This window comes from Carassius auratus, unplaced genomic scaffold, assembly GCF_003368295.1.
Source record: "Carassius auratus strain Wakin unplaced genomic scaffold, ASM336829v1 scaf_tig00011288, whole genome shotgun sequence".
NCBI classification, from domain to species: domain Eukaryota; kingdom Metazoa; phylum Chordata; class Actinopteri; order Cypriniformes; family Cyprinidae; genus Carassius; species Carassius auratus.
The window spans coordinates 7,264-20,951 of record NW_020524188.1 but is presented as its reverse complement, the minus strand read 5'-3'; the positions used below and the strand labels follow the sequence as shown (position 1 = coordinate 20,951).

Sequence of the window (13,688 nt, the reverse complement as noted above, 5' to 3'; positions counted from 1 at the left end):
AAACAGAATCACTGAAGAAAAGAGAAACACAAACTACAACTGACTTCAGCTCAGAGGTGGGACTTTCTAGTCAGAATCAAGTCTTCAAGTCATACCCAGGTTCTCAAAGAGTTAAAAATTAATGAGATATTTAAGTGAACAAGTAAATTATGATTTTGCATGAGTACTGAACACCTGCTGTTATTGAGAATTACAGAGAATCAGATGTTGATGTTTTATTGTTTAAAATGATGCCACCATCATGGAGATCAGTGTTTGGTTTAGTTGTGTCTTAACCCTTGATTTCTGTGTTAGATCTATCTTTGTTGCAATACATGAGGTCTTGTAAAGCAGAAAATCATCATGATTTGGCCCGATAACAATCAAGGTAACTTCTTCTCAAATGCATGTGTAAGTTTTGCATAATCAACCCCATGTGAAGTTGCAAGCACAGTGCTGCTGTAATACTGACAGAGAATGCATTTTAAATATATACATTGCTTATGAAAAATTTAAATCCACTTTGACACACACGGACATCAAGAACCAGCATGTGAATCTCAACAATAGAAATAATCAACAAAATGCTTCATGTTGCAATGCATGATTGGTAACACCATAGTAAAAACTCCCATCATGCACTGTGGTATGAAAAAGTATTGACACCACTGATGAGGAACATGTGATAAGTGTTCACAGTGTCTAAAAGCCTTAATAGTATCCCTATCCTGAAAAAAGTTATTAGAAAACCGCATGTTTCTTGTCATTGTGCTAAATCATTAAAGTACTATTGAAGATTTCCTAGGCTGATTCTCTGACAAATGTCAAACGTCGAACAAACTTTATATCGGTCATTTATTAATAATAAATTAATTTTGTAAAAATAATAATAATAATAAAACGGTGAAAAAAATTAAAGAGTGAGTTGTAAATCAATCAATCAAGTATGGCTTTGAGTATGGCTAGACTTCACCTTCGCTGTCCTGAAGAGGGAGCTGTTTTTCAGATCACTGTGTTTGTGTTTACTTTACCATGTGCATTAGGGAAGTGTAACACAAACAACTGAACACACACACACACTATCTACCTAATATTTAGTGTGAGAAACAGGTAGTGTGAGTTGAGGTTGAAGCAGGCAGTCATGAGAACCATCACGTCCATCAGTTTCTCAGGTATGATCTGTCATTGTATTTTCAATGAGAATGACATTTTTTGCTATTCGCTGTACTTGATTTCATTGATAAACACCAAAATTCATCATGCTAAATCTGAAATGGCCTCTGTCAGCAGTTCTTGGTCTGTCAGCGCTGTGGCTGATGGAGAACTCGCTGGCTGTTAACATCACTGGATCCGTGGGAAGCAACATATCAGTCTCCTGCAGCTATCCTGAAACCTACCAGAACAACAGCAAGTACTTCTGCCAGATGAACGGCTCGTTTGCTCCAGGAGCTCTTCAGTGTGTTCACATCAGTCAACCAGAGACGAGGTCTGAACGAGGGAGACTGGCTCTTCTGGACGACACCAGCGCTCATGTTCTTACAGCAAACATCTCTACACTGGCTCCAGAAGACTCAGGAAAGTACCTGTGTGGAGTAGATATCACTCTGCTGCCGGATTTCACCTCTGAGATCTGGATAACAGTCCCCATAGGTGAGATACACAACCGCTGAATAATGTCCTTAATAATACACACATATTTACATTCAATTTTACTGTTTTCAAAGAAAAGAAAAAAAGCTTTGTGTTTATTCATTTATTTACAACAAAGAACAGTGTTTTTGTCCAAAAAGACACTATTATATGAAAATTGTGCTGAAGTCATTGAGGAAATTGTACAATGAAAAAAAAGTCATTTAAATGAGTGACGCTATGAAATTGGACAAACATTTGATCATGAAAGGATACCAAAGGAAGGGTGAGCAAAACGACTGAAACATAAAATAAAATAGTCTACCAGATGTTTCACAATAACAATAAAAATCACAACATAGTTATTTTTGCAGGAATGTTTTTTTTTCGATTATACTGTAATTTCAGAGGTGGATTTACTTGTGTATGTGCGTGCAGAAAACCAGAAAAATCAGAGCCATACAATTGTCAAATTATCTTGCGTCTTGTTGCAGTTTAACATTGCTTTAAATGTTAAACTGGCAAAGTTTAAAAAACACATGAAAACCATAAACTTTCATGAAAATGCAAAACTGCAACCTTACATGAAATTAACTGCGATAGAGGTGAAAACACACAAAGAAATGTCCTTTATGATTGGAATTGGAGATGTTTACTTCTACAGCTGAATGAACTTGTAATATGCATAAGAAATTACTTCAGTGTTCAGTTATTCAGCTCTCCAGTGTGATGTCTACACATAATAAAATATATATTTTTTGCATTTAAAGTTTATCAGTTTGTGCAGTATGAACAACGCAGTACAACAACGCAGTTTGTGCAGTATGAACAGGAAGTCTAACTGTTAGGAAAAAAATACATTCTGTCTCCTTTTAAAGTTATTTTAAACAACTGCGTTTAGATGCATGTGGTTTTGAAGACTTACTGTAAACTGAGCAGTGATACAGTGGACAATTATTATATTGTAAACAGATTTGTTACACAGCAGGACTATTGAAATATAGTGAAACCTAAAACCTTCATGATGACTAAATAAATAAATAAATGGATTAAAACCTCCATGTCCATTTATCACAAAGCCTTGTTATGATTATAAGTGAGATCTCTATCTGTTTGGCATCATGAACACTGACGTATAACAGTTATGGGGATTTCTGCGGAGTCTCATATTAGTTTCAGATGGGATGTGATACAGCATGGTCTTCCTCTTACGTGTCTTGCAATGAGTCAGTGTGAGAAGTGAACTCACACACTCACACATATGGGGATACATGAAAACCAGCCGAGGTTTCATATATGAGGATGAACTACACACCGTTCACTTTTGTTTTCTGTGCAGAACCTCCACACGAGGAAACCACAGACCTGTTCACGGAAGAGCTTCCTGGTGAGATTCTGACACACACACAAACACACACACACACACACACACACACAGAAATCATGCAGTTGTGATTTTGCAGGCATGTCATTGTCGCCTTTGCATCGACAGAGTCTTACTCGAGGTTCATGATGATGGTGGCTTTGATGTGTGTTGGCGCCCTGTTTTTCGTGTGTTTGTTCGGTCTGTTTCAAGTCCTCAAGCACAACAGCCGGCGTAATTCAGGTGAGCAGATCTCTGGATCATCTCAAGCATTTAGTGATTTATCTGAAACCACATGTCCTACAGTTCAAGACGTGCTAATATATCTCACCTAGTACAGAAAGTAACTTGGATTTCACCTTAACGTTCACATTCTGTTGAAGCTCATGATACTTTAATGGGAAAATTGTCAGAGTAATACGACTGATATAATGCCACAATATTGAAAAAAATATGTTCATGGTATAATAGATAATATAAGGTTATTATGACCTATTTTAGAAAAATCAATCACTTCAATCTTTATTTGTTCTGATCAGGTTTTGTTCTCCACTGCACCAGGACTATATCAAACCCAGTGGTGGTGAGTTCATGAACTTCTACAGCTTATCATACTGTTATCAGCATCAATATCTGACTAACATGATCATATGTATTTCTTTAATATAGGATGGCCACCAGAGAACAAACCGTGACCTTCCAGAGTTACCCAAAGTTCAAGGTGAAAAAGAGGAACTTAATAGACCCACAGTCCCAGATGATACAAACGCAGAACCTTCAGACTACATTGATGTTGTTTCAGCACAAACGACAGATCAGATCTACACAGAACTGGACAGCAATAGACAGAGTAAAGTGTATCAGAGTCTCACAGTTGATTCTGTTCAAGAGTCGATCTATCACACTCTTGATAAGACTAAGACTGAACACAGAATCCAAAGCCAATCAGAATCCTAGTTTCCTCTGAACTTTATATGCTGCTTTCACAAAAACAATTTAGGATGGTATTTTACATATTCAATAAATACAGAAATCATGCTCATATGTCTCAGATATAGATTTGTGAAGAAAAGACTGCCTAACTAAAGTTATAACTCTTACTATTCTTCGTATCACCTTTGTTTGCTCTGTATTCACAACTGTTTTGTTTTTTGTCTTGCTCTTCAGTAAAAATACTGAAACATCCAGTTTCTCTGAAAACATATTTATTAGCTTTTACTTAACATTAATTAATCTTTAAAGGATCAAGCAACTGGGCCAATTTGCTTCACATTCCCTTTAAACAGACAAACACTTTCAATAGTCAAAACTTACAATATAATTAGGAATAATATAGCACGTTTCTGTGTAAACAAGTGTAATATGTAAAAGACTACAACTGGTTAATTTTTTAGTCATTTTTATATGGTGAAAAGTTGACGATGACAGAGAAGTTGGTCATATTGAGAAAGTTCAGTGAAATGCATTTGAACTACAGTATTAAGTTTGGTTGAAGATTGGTCCTAAATAGTAACAAGGAAGTGAGACAAAGCCTGCCAGACAGATTCAGTTTTATTCTCTGCACACACTAGAATCAATTAAAAATGTGGAAAGCAAGAGTCTTTTTTTCTGCATCTATACAGGTGAGTTGTAGTGATCATTTTACAACAAAACAGCAGCAAGCTTGGCAAAGGCTTACTTTATTGCTATAATGTACTGAACAAATAATGAGGTTCCAAATTAAGGCGATACGCTCGTTACGACCGCTAGGGGTCAGCCGTAACAGGAAAAGGAAGAGAGTCTCAGAACCTGAGAGATGTTGAATAACAATCATTTATTTACAAGTTGGGGCTTAGTGTCAGGGGCAAACAAGGCCAAAAATCCTCTTTGTTAACCCTCTACACTTCCTAAATCAAAATTAAAGAAACCAAGAGAAATAAAATACAGTTTCAATTTACCAGACTCCCTAAACCCAAAACAATGTGAAAAGTGACATCAAAATAAAATGGTGTCTAACACCCTACGTCCCTCAATTTAACAAAGATTTAGATAAACAAAATGTTTACAAAAAAAAAAAAATATATATATATATATATATATATATATAATAATAATTGGGTCTAGTCAACCAGGAATATCACAGAATGGAGGCAAAAAATAAAATAAAAAAACAATACAACAGAATTATCACAGATCACAATCTTATACACCAACACACTATCTCTCTGGTAAGACACTCAAAAAATGAAACAAACAACAATAACAAGGCAAACAGCAAACTATTGAGTCACACGTGATGGCACAATCATGGCCTCGATTGAGTGTTTGGGGCAGTCCTTATATCTGGATCAGGTGAAGAAGAGAACCAATCACAGCCTCCAATAAATTATCTCCAGGAACCGCCCATCTGAAACAAACATGCACAGAGAGAACACAAGAGGGCAGAATGGAAACAACCAAAACATGACTTGGGCTCATGACACGCTTAACACCATTTGAACAGATCAATTACTTGAAATATCGCCATTAAAATTTATTAATAATTTTATTTTTAAATTAAATTATTTTTATTATTACATCATTAAATATGCATGCAATTATATGAACATTTAAATATTATAATATTAATTTGTATTCTATTGCTTAAAAAATACTTAAAATCTTTTTTGTCTGGATATGTATATTCCGAACAAACCGATTGAGTAAAAAAAACTGATTCATATGACAAAAACACAAAACAAAATTAAAATACAGCTATTTTCACATCAGTTTGCTTTGCTGTAAACTGTATATAGTGATTTTAAAATAATTGTTTGATTATTAACTATTTTCACAGAGGAAACTTTACATATATTCCAGTGCTACTTAAGACATGTTTTCTTGTCTAGGGTCACATATACTGTAACACATGTATTGCCCATTGTTAATTAAAACTTTAACTGACATTAAGTAATTGAATCTTATTGTATAATGTTACCAGTTGTCCTCAGTTTGTTATGTGTTGAATTCATCAATAAAGAAAAATCATTGATTTGTTGTCTTGAATAAATAAATGTCTCTGGTTGAAAATGTAGATGTTATTTATTGAGACTCATTTGTATGGTATAGAAATGTGTGTGAGGTTAGTGGGAGCACAGGTCATGTTACGTCACTATTGCGTCACTGCAGATGTCTCAAGAGGATGGCGAGACAAAAAGAGAAGTAAATACTTTGTCTTACCAAGCAGGAGGAAGGAGTCTTTTCAGCATGTGGATTTTTTTAGGTTTCCTCTCCCACATCTGAACAGGTGAGTTAGCGTTCACTTAGTCTTTGTGAGAAAATTAACATCTAAAGACTGAGGCATGATGACATTTAATATGAATGATATTTGGACTGACTTGTGCTATTTATTCATTTGATCATGTGATATCCTGTCTGACTCTTCATTTCTAGTGGGCTCTCTGAATCTTCAAACTGCTCCAGTGGGAGAAAACTTCACAATTCCTTGCTCTCATTTCCTAGCTTAGATTCACATTGTTTGATGAAGGATCAGACTTCACCGTGACCATCACTGACCTCCGGTTAACAGGCTCGGGCACTTACATCTGCGCAGAAGACAGATGTTTTAAAGACACTAACAACTATGTAACTCTACATGTGATTGAGGGTAAGTTATGCACTGAATACATTTCATAAGTTATTTTAGTGAGTTTTATGTGCTGTTGTTTCATATCAGCCATCTAAGCTAATGGATAGTTGGAGTTGGATTGATGCTGTTTGTGGCACACAGTGTTCTGGAGTGGTAGAAAGCAATTGTATTATTAGTGAAGAGAAATACCTTTTTTTTTTTTTTTGTAAAATAAAAAATAAAATGGTTATGGTTTATAGCAGCTGAAATAACCCTTTTAGAGGCCGAACATCTTTCTGGGAACATGAACTTATAGATAACCATTAATGAAGTATCCCTGTAAAGTTTGTTCATGGTTTAATTTCCAGACAAAATATATTAAAGCATTCTTTATTTTTTATTTATTTTTTTATTTTATTTATTTTTTTATGAAATTGTAATTCAAACAACCAGAAAATGACTTTGTGGAATTTTGAAACTGTGAAAAAAAAAAAAAAAAAAAAAAAAAAAATATATATATATATATATATATATATATATATATATTGTTGAAAGTCTTAACTCTGTGTTTCTTAAATATGTGGAAATATTAGAATTCTGGATTACGATAACCAACAACAGGAAACATACATCAACATGTTCCTTTTATAACAGCATATTTATGTATTTATGTTTATTTCATCACATCGACACCACCTTTTCCCCTTTTTTTTCCACTAATATTTCTATTATTCACAGTTTCTAAATTAACAACTGTTCCAAAATGTGCATCCTTAACTCCTGCAAGAAGAACAACTACAGACATAACCGGTAATTGCCATCCATCCCAATACATTATTCTGTTCATTTAACCCAATTCCAACCTAATCCATCCATCCCAGTCAACTTTACTTCATGTTATTTCACCAGTGCATCACTGCTGTGTCCATCCCTAATCAATCTAACCCATCCATCTCTTTCCCAATCCATCATGTCCTAATCCATTCTTCCAAATCCATCCCCATCCCAATCAATCAAAACATCTAACCCAATCCATCCAACCTAATCTATCCACATCCCAATCAATCTATATTCATATATTTATTTTAAGAGAAGATAGAGCAGACATAACAGTTTGTGATCTATCAAAATGTATCCTGCTGTACCATCACAAACCACAGGAGGGAAACATGACACAACCCATCTCGAAATCAAGTTTATTCTTTATAAATGTATTTTTAGAGAATAAAAGAACATCAGCGATGAAGCGCTCAACTGTCAACACTTCACCAAAAACATCAAGATCAGCAGATTTCCCAGTTTGTGTGTGTGGGTGTGTGTACGTGTCAGATAGGAAGGAAAGAAATGTTTAATTTGGGTGCTGGTTTCTGTCCTCAGATCCTATGCTTCATGTCAGTGCTACTCTTGGTTCTCTGGTGCTGACGTGTACAGTCATCTTCTTTTTATTTATCAAACTAAAACTGAAGAGACGCTCCACCAGTTTGACATCGTCTGCACATCAACCAGGGGCCTGTACCATGAAGCTGGATTAGGTGGCTAGCCAGCTATGTTTCAGCTTAGTTTCCGCCAACCCTGGGTTTTAGGTACCATGAAAGTAGCTCGGCTTTAATCGGTGTTCGTTGTCATGGTATCTTACGCTGCACGGCTAACCTGCTCTGGTGCAGGTTATGTTCTGGGTTAGAGATCTCAGACTGAAGGTGAACCAATCAGATGTGAGAGAAGTGACACATGTCTGACACAGTTTATCAGTTTATCTCCAGTTTATCTTGCTCCAAATTAAAGGTCACTAATGCTTAAAAAAAAAAAAAAAAAAAAAAAAAAAATAGAAGTCTGGCTTTAATGGTAATAACTGAGTCATTTTATGATTTATATAATTATACTGATTGATATTATAATTTATCTCTTACACACAAGCAATTTTAGTTTAACATTTATTTTAAATTATGTTAAATAAATATTAATGTATACAGATCATGTGATATAAATAGGCTGTAGTATCAAAAGATTGCACTTTTTAATTTTAAAAATTACAAATCTGAATTTACATGTTCAAGTCTCTATCACTATATATTTTCAAATGTATAAACTAATTTCCACTTGTGATTACACTGATGGAGCAAGATCATTTATTTTATTAGTCCTTCATTTTTCATATGACATTTAAATGTGTCATATTCTTCAATCTCTTAACCTTTAGCAAAACCTTTAACCTTAAGTTTTGAATCTCGCTGGGTCTCTCGGGAGAAGTAAATCAAACATGCTTTGTGTTGCAAGGCTCGTGATTGGCTGTTTGCCAGTGATGTCACACATTCATGTGCACGCGCTCCACAAACTCAGGATCAAAGCCTGAATTGACAAAGAAAGTTGATGAACAGCATCATGGTACCAACAAAGCCGGATTGGAGAAGTTTGGTTTTGTCAACTCAAAACTAATCCTGTAACTCTGAATTTGTTCAGCTACCATCATGGTACAGGCCCCTGGTTTTCTGATTTATACCACACCAAATGTCACTGCACAAACAGACAGTCTGAACTATTCCTCTGTGCAGTTCATCAAAGAACCCAACCGCAGTGTGAAGACCAGTGAGATGTTTGAAATGACCCCGAATGAAGGAGTAGAAACACTTTATTCATCTGTTCAAATTCAACACCAGTCAGACTTCACTGATACAAACTCAATTATCTATTCCACTGTTCAAAAAGGACAGTAGATGAGGTCGATTTGACAAGTGCACTTTTCATTTATAGTTCAAATGTCTTTCTGTTGTTGTCAATGCTTTACTGCAAAGGTTCTCGACTCTGGCTCTCAAGGTCAATGTTTCTGCAGAGTTTAGCTCCAACCTTGATCAAACTCACCTGTCTGTAATCCTGAAGCCCGATGATTAGCTTGCTCATGTGTGTTTGATTAGAGTTGGAGTTAAACTCTGCAGGAAAGAGGTGCTTGCTAGAAAAAAAATGAATGTCTACATTAATATTTGTTTATACAGTGCAAGTCAGCTAAGTGTCCTTCAGATTATAAATCAGTACATATGGCATTTTCCCACAGTTACAGGGCATTTAAAGGGGAGGTTGGTAAATTTTAGATACTGAACTACTTTCACATCCTGTTATCATGCAGAAGTAAGCCATACATGGTCTTACGTCTTTCAAATGATCAAAATGTGCACTTTTTCAAGTTGGAGAACTGTTAATAGACAAAGGCGTAACAGTAAATATTATAAAACACCTAAGAGTAAATATTATAAAAAAAATAAATAAATAAATAAATAAAAATCTTGTATGATTTATGATTGTGCATAGTCTTGAGTTACTTTTACCTGTATGGTGAAAAGACATAGTATGAAATGGTTCATGATTATTATTTTTTATTATTAGAATATAGGGTATAAACTACAAAATGTATATGTAGTTCATTGTTAAGCACAAGAAGCAAAACAAGAGTCTTTAAGGCTATTCTGTTTTAAGATTGTTTATATCATTCATTTATTACAAATAATTATGTAATATTTAGTACCTCTGATTAATTACTGGCAAATTGCTTGTCCTTGTTGCTTGATCATATATTATCCCTAAAAGTCACAATGATTTATTCTCATTGCATTGTATAACAAAATATAAACATTAAGCATTTATATCCAAGACACAATTTAATGATAATTATGAAAAGTGAATTTAAAGAAATGTAATGTGATGCTCTCTGCGAACACTATGCAAATACTCCACATGAATCCATGAAAGCATAAAAACACAAACAAATGGTATGATTTAGATCTTTTCTGATATTGTGTTGATATGCTGTCAAGATATCATCATGTAGTGACGAATTTGGTTAGAAATACGGGAAGGGGAAGGAGAAGTTCAGCATTGCGCCATATACATTGACATGCACAGAAGACAAAAAAGGTCTGTTTTTAAGGGTTTATTTTAGTCAAAATTGTCATTAATCCACATCATGTGGAGCTTTCTTCTTCTCTGCTCCTGCATGCATATCGGTGAGTTCTCCTGCGTGTGACAGTTTAACACTGCTCTAATTTTCCACTTCAGTCAGCAGACAGGATTTCTTAATACAGCAAATGTGATAATCCTGGCTAATGACATTTTGTTTTCAGCTGTTGTTGTTGCTCAAACTCTAATTGTTGGACACAGAGGAGAGAGAGTTGACATCAGATGCCCCTATGAATCTGGATATGAATCAAATTCAAAGTATTTATGTAAAGGCAAGTGCACCTTTGGATTTAGAGACATCATTGTTAGATCAGGATCTCCAGCTGAAGACGAGAGATTCTCTCTGACTGAAGACACGACGGCCAGAGTTTTCACCGTCAGCATCACTGACCTGAGAACAGAGGATGAGGGACAATACTGGTGTGCTGTGGATAGGACTTTAAATATTGATGTCTATTCAGAGATTTTGTTGCTGGTTAAAGAGGGTAAGAGATAATTTCTAAAAATGGAACGTTTTGTTGGGGACAGATTGACCCCACATTAGTTTCCATGAATACTTGTCTTCAGAATCATCCAAGAAGGATTTGATATTTTTTCATGTATTTGAGTTCCAAAGTCAACGAAATGAAACCAATGGGGGTCAATTTGAGACCCAACACAAACGTGTCATTGCATAGTGCTCATGTATAACTGAACTACATTATAGTCCGTCTGTATTTTCACTTTAGATGAGAGGTCAAGAGCATTTCCAACCATCAGTCTGTTTTTAATAACAAGCACAAGTGTTTCATCAGCTCCTCTGACTCCTCAAACCCTGTTAGCACAGACGTCTGAACCTGACTCAGGTAAACATCTCTCCACATCTCACACACTCACTGCTCCTGTTCCTCTCACATAAACATCATCATTTCACTCTGAGAACCAACCGAGTGGTTTATATGCTCTTTTGTGTTTTTTTTAGATTCATTTGTCATCATCATCATCATAACTGCAGTAGGTTTGGTTTTGCTCCTGATCTCTGCTGTATTCCTTGTTGTGGCTGTACGAAAGAAAAAACAGACTTGTGGTAATATTTTTAAACAATATAAATGAAAGAATGCATGAATAAAATCTAAAAGTATGATTTTTTTTTTTTTTTTTTCAGTGAACTCAGATCAGTCTTATTTTAATGTGACTGAAATATTGTTGGTTTTATTATTATTTTGAATTACTTTCTATTTTTATATTTTCAATTTTTATTATATATATATATATATAAACAGTGAACACTGAAACAGTGACATAATGTTTGGACGGAGGCTAAAATGAAGAACTGAATCTAGTTACTGAAAACAGCATTCATCTATCACAGGTCTGGTTTCCTTCTTTACTGAAGAGCTACATGTGATGACAAGAAAAGCAGAAGAAGTGAGTCAGGATCCTCTTTATTTAAGATTACTTCTTAAGTAAATGTCGAGGTTTACTTTTTTGCTTAGTTATTCCTTATTCCGGCTTATAGAATGCTTACGAGAAAGGAAACCCAGCTGTGGTCTCAAACTCACACACAGCTCAAAGTGACGACGGTTCTGCCTCAAACGAGTTTCACAGACCTGCAAACACAGAAACAGTCGACACAGACCTCGACTACATGAATGTTGCTGCTGCTGAGAGAAACGCTGTGGATCCAGATCAGATCTACACAGAACTGAACTCCAGCAGACAGAGTGACGTTTATCAGAGTCTCAGAACTGATTCTGTTCAAGAAGAGTCCATCTATCACAGTATTGGACAAACACTGGACTGAACAATGAAGCCTCACAAACAAGCAAACAATGGTAACAGTAGTCTTAAATAATCTTGTAGGTCGAATACATGTAAAAGAGTGTAAATATGATCAGTGGCGTAGCCAGGGGAGGGGCCATGGGGGCACTGGCCCCTCCTAAAAACTGATTGGCCCCCCACTGTGCCCCCACCCTTCTACTTGTCTGTCACTCACAAATTCAAATCATAATCTTTCAGTTTAGTAAATAACTCATGATTGCGTGGCGATGCTTCTCAACGAGGACCAAGAATAGTGAGCTGCTGTTTTCCAACGAAAAAAGCACACGATAAGTTGATCTATTTTATATAGCTTATGTTTTTCGATTAGCGAGTTAATGAAGTGCAAGAAGTGTTTGGTACTAGGCTAATGTTAACGTCTTTCAGTGTTAGACATACCAGGTTCGATGACGATGTTATCTCCTAGAGCAGACCAAGATGCTAATCATTATATTTACTATAACGTTACTCCTCTGATGCTGAATGTAAAAGGGGTTTACTGCGTTACGATTTACTTATTTTTTGGCCGAACACGCCGATATAGGCAACAACGCAATTTAAAGCAATGGTTTAAAAAAAGTATAATTGCAATTCTAATAAATTCATTATTGAAACATGCAGTCGATTAGCAACTTTTTTCACTTAAGTGAGGTGACGAAACAAATCGTATGATAACTAACGCTCCACACTTGAGACTTTTTTTTTTACAGTCTATGGGTGAGACACATGCAAAAACAATGTTTTTTTACTGGTCAATTTTGAGATTTGGGGCTGTTTGTCTTCAATAACGTGTCTTCTTTCAGATTTGTGGTGAAAAAAAAAAGTCCAAAATACACATATAGGTCTTTATTTTACTACACCTTTAGTCTATTTGCGTCTGTAGATTTCTCATAAATTCAGTTGGCGTTCTAAATCACCATGGCGCTCCGCGATTGCTGTCTGCACCCTGGAAAGATCTCTCTCAAGGTCTCTCTCCCGGACAATGTTTGTTGGATCAAAATATTGTCATTTCCTTTTCATGAGCAAAAGTACAATGGGGCATTTAACACTAAAAGTTAATCTCATTTGCTGATGCCACCCAGCAGGCACCGGACGTCAATATAACGTCATGCTGACATTGGATCCCAACGTTGGTCAGACGTTGTAATTTGGTTGAAAATGAAAATCGGGTTGACGACAGAACCCAACGTCATATTGACGTCGATCTCCAACGTTGGTCAGACGTTGAATTTTGGATGAATATGAAAATCTGGTTGACGTCAGAACCCAACGTCAGGCTGACGTCGATCTCCAACGTTGGTCAGACGTTGAATTTTGGATGAAAATGAAAATCTGGTTGACGTCAGAACCCAACGTCAGACTGACGTCGATCTCCAACGTTGGTCAGAC

General features: G+C 35.7%; 2 protein-coding genes across 3 annotated transcripts; both read left to right on the top strand.

Annotated features, from left to right (window-relative positions):
* Positions 1 to 1,035: 1,035 nt before the first annotated feature.
* Positions 1,036 to 4,073, top strand: LOC113073047 (uncharacterized). Of its 2 annotated transcripts, none has more exons than XM_026245918.1 (6): positions 1,036 to 1,151; positions 1,267 to 1,629; positions 2,948 to 2,995; positions 3,101 to 3,214; positions 3,511 to 3,554; positions 3,641 to 4,073. In XM_026245918.1, exons 1-6 carry the CDS (start codon positions 1,121 to 1,123, stop codon positions 3,926 to 3,928), a joined length of 888 nt encoding a protein of 295 aa, XP_026101703.1. In that variant the 5' UTR covers positions 1,036 to 1,120; the 3' UTR covers positions 3,929 to 4,073. The 2 variants fall into 2 exon arrangements, with proteins under 2 accessions (XP_026101703.1, XP_026101704.1); XM_026245919.1 differs by having other exon boundaries at positions 1,042 to 1,151; positions 1,270 to 1,629.
* A 5,775-nt stretch (positions 4,074 to 9,848) lies between these two features.
* On the top strand, positions 9,849 to 12,798 carry LOC113073049 (CMRF35-like molecule 3). Its single transcript, XM_026245920.1, has 6 exons — positions 9,849 to 10,549; positions 10,667 to 10,987; positions 11,231 to 11,347; positions 11,464 to 11,568; positions 11,854 to 11,909; positions 12,001 to 12,798. Exons 1-6 carry the CDS (start codon positions 10,510 to 10,512, stop codon positions 12,283 to 12,285), a joined length of 924 nt encoding a protein of 307 aa, XP_026101705.1. The 5' UTR covers positions 9,849 to 10,509; the 3' UTR covers positions 12,286 to 12,798.
* The last annotated feature ends 890 nt before the right edge of the window (positions 12,799 to 13,688 follow it).